We start from the raw sequence: 2,500 nt of genomic DNA on the forward strand, positions 1-2,500 counted from the left end.
CTTTTCCATAGCACTTTCTTCACTATTCGTATCTTCGCTCTGCTGCTCGTATCAAGACTATTTATAACAGGGATAAAAAAAACATGAGCAATAAACTCGACTGTCGAATGTTAAAATGACTATAACCCAATAAAACAGAATAAGATGAAGAGAGAAAAGCAAGAGATAAAAAGAGACCAACAGAGAAACGGAACGTCACCGTGACTTCAAAAAGACACAACGTACCTTCCTTATCGTAGATACGGAAGGCCTCCCTGAGCTCAGCCTTCAGAGCTTCCTCGTCCTCTTCAATAAGGAACTTGGCGGACAGCTCGACGAACTCCTCGAATTCCAGAAGACCGGAGCCTGAAGGAGGGCGAAGGGGGAGTTAGAGCGAGGGGGACGTGCGTTCGCTCGCTCGCTCTCACTTTCTCTCTCTATCTCTCGCTCTCGCTCTCGCTCTCACTCTCTCTCTCTCTCTCTCTCTCTCTCTCTCTCTCTCTCTCTCATTCATTCACACACACACACATGGACACACAGACACACACACATATGTGTATGTGTGTATACACACATGTATATCATATAAATATATGAATATATATATTATATATATATATGTATATAAATACACATTTATATATGTACACACACACACACACACACACACACAAACACACACACACACATATATACATTATATATATATATATTATATATATATTATAAATATTATATATATTATATATATATTATAAATATTATATATATTATATATATTATAAATATTATATATACTATATATACTATAAATATTATATATATTATATATATTATAAATATTATATATATTATATATATTATAAATATTATATATATTATGTATATTATAAATATTATATATATTATATATATATGCATATACATATATACATATATATAAATATGAATTTTGAGAGGGGGGAAGAATATCTGTATAGATATATAGATATATTCACTGGAATTTATATCGCGAAGTAATAATAAATTGTAAATCATTTATCCGTTATCAGCGATTTGTTTGTAAAAATGGACTGCAAACAAGGTTGTTATTAACTAGGCAGGATAATGGCTTTTAAAATGCTCTTTCCCAGAAAACAAGAGTTCGCTCTTATCAACAACTAACGCATTCAGACTCACCGGAACTTGTTCATTATATACTGTATATATATATGCAAAATATATATTCATGTACTAGAGTGGCAGACCTTTGGTCAACAACACTGGGTACTACAAAATGCGTCTTATACAGATATTACATTCATAGAATACAGACATTCCGGGATCATATTCACACACACACACACACACACACACACACACACACACACACACACACACACACACACACACACACACACACACACACACACACACACACACACACACACACACACACACACACACGCACACACACACACACATATATATACATACACATATTTTTACACACACACACATATTTATGTATATGTATACATATCTATATATACATATACATATATATATATATATATATATATATATATATATATATATATATATATGTATGTATGTCTACATTCATAGTATGCGTACCCTCATAGATTACATTCATAAATACACACATTCACAGAATCCACAAATTCATAGACCAATCCAAATACATCTGGACATCATTCTTGAACCCAAGACCCACCGTCCTCGTCAGTCTCGGCAATGGCCTCCTGGAGGTTCTTCTCCGAGATCTTGACGCCCATCATCCTCATGATGGTGGCGATGGTTTCAGCCGTGATGGAGCCAGTCTTCTCCGTATCGAAGGAGTCAAAGGCCTTCCGGAGGGCTGCGGAAAGAGCGGAAGTAGAGGTATGAGTGGCCTGTCACCTGAGACGCCGGCGGCGCATTTAGAACGCGTGCGACGGAGCTTAATCCGGGTGCATGCGCTCTCCTTCTACGAACGTAAACATTGCTCCCACTGGCACGTTCGTCCTTGTTTTAAAACTAACCACAACCGTTTTTCTTGTATTCCTCTTAACCAGAAAAGAAAGTTATTAACTGAGAAGAGGGGATATCTACAGATATTTTATTTATACTCTACATACTTTACTCTAAAATTACTCAAGGAAAACCCGAAATAAATTCAAACCTCGCCAGGGTCTAGTGCAAAGTCGGGATAGAAGCACAGGGTAACAGAACGGGAGGAATCCGCAGTGTTATATTTCTTTGTGTCCCGAGATACAATGGAGGGATGGACGTCTTTATTGTGGAGAGGAAGAAACATGAGAAATACCACAAGGGGGCGAAGAGGGAAGAACAGAGAGAAGGAGAGAGAGAGAGAGAGAGAGAGAGAGAGAGAGAGAGAGAGAGAGAGAGAGAGAGAGAGAGAGAGAGAGAGAGAGAGAGAGAGAGAGAGAGAGAGAGAGAGGGGGGGGGAGAGAGGAGAGAGAGAGAGAGAGAGAGAGAGAGAGAGAGAGAGAGAGAGAGAGAGAGAGAGAAAGAGAGA

General features: G+C 37.7%; 1 protein-coding gene across 1 annotated transcript in view; it reads right to left on the reverse strand.

Annotated features, from left to right (window-relative positions):
- LOC122260438 (troponin C) overlaps window positions 1–2,500 on the reverse strand; it is a 7,485-nt gene that overhangs the window by 1,199 nt on the left and 3,786 nt on the right. The window contains exons 3-4 of the mRNA XM_043027699.2: window positions 1,697–1,840; window positions 226–345 (exon numbers count right to left, since the gene is read on the reverse strand). Coding sequence (XP_042883633.1) covers window positions 226–345; window positions 1,697–1,840 — 264 coding nt within the window. The remainder of the gene's footprint in view (window positions 1–225; window positions 346–1,696; window positions 1,841–2,500) is intronic.

Source organism: Penaeus japonicus, unplaced genomic scaffold, assembly GCF_977035675.1.
Source record: "Penaeus japonicus unplaced genomic scaffold, GWHDUDI00000001_assembly GWHDUDI00000030, whole genome shotgun sequence".
In the NCBI taxonomy this organism is placed as follows: domain Eukaryota; kingdom Metazoa; phylum Arthropoda; class Malacostraca; order Decapoda; family Penaeidae; genus Penaeus; species Penaeus japonicus.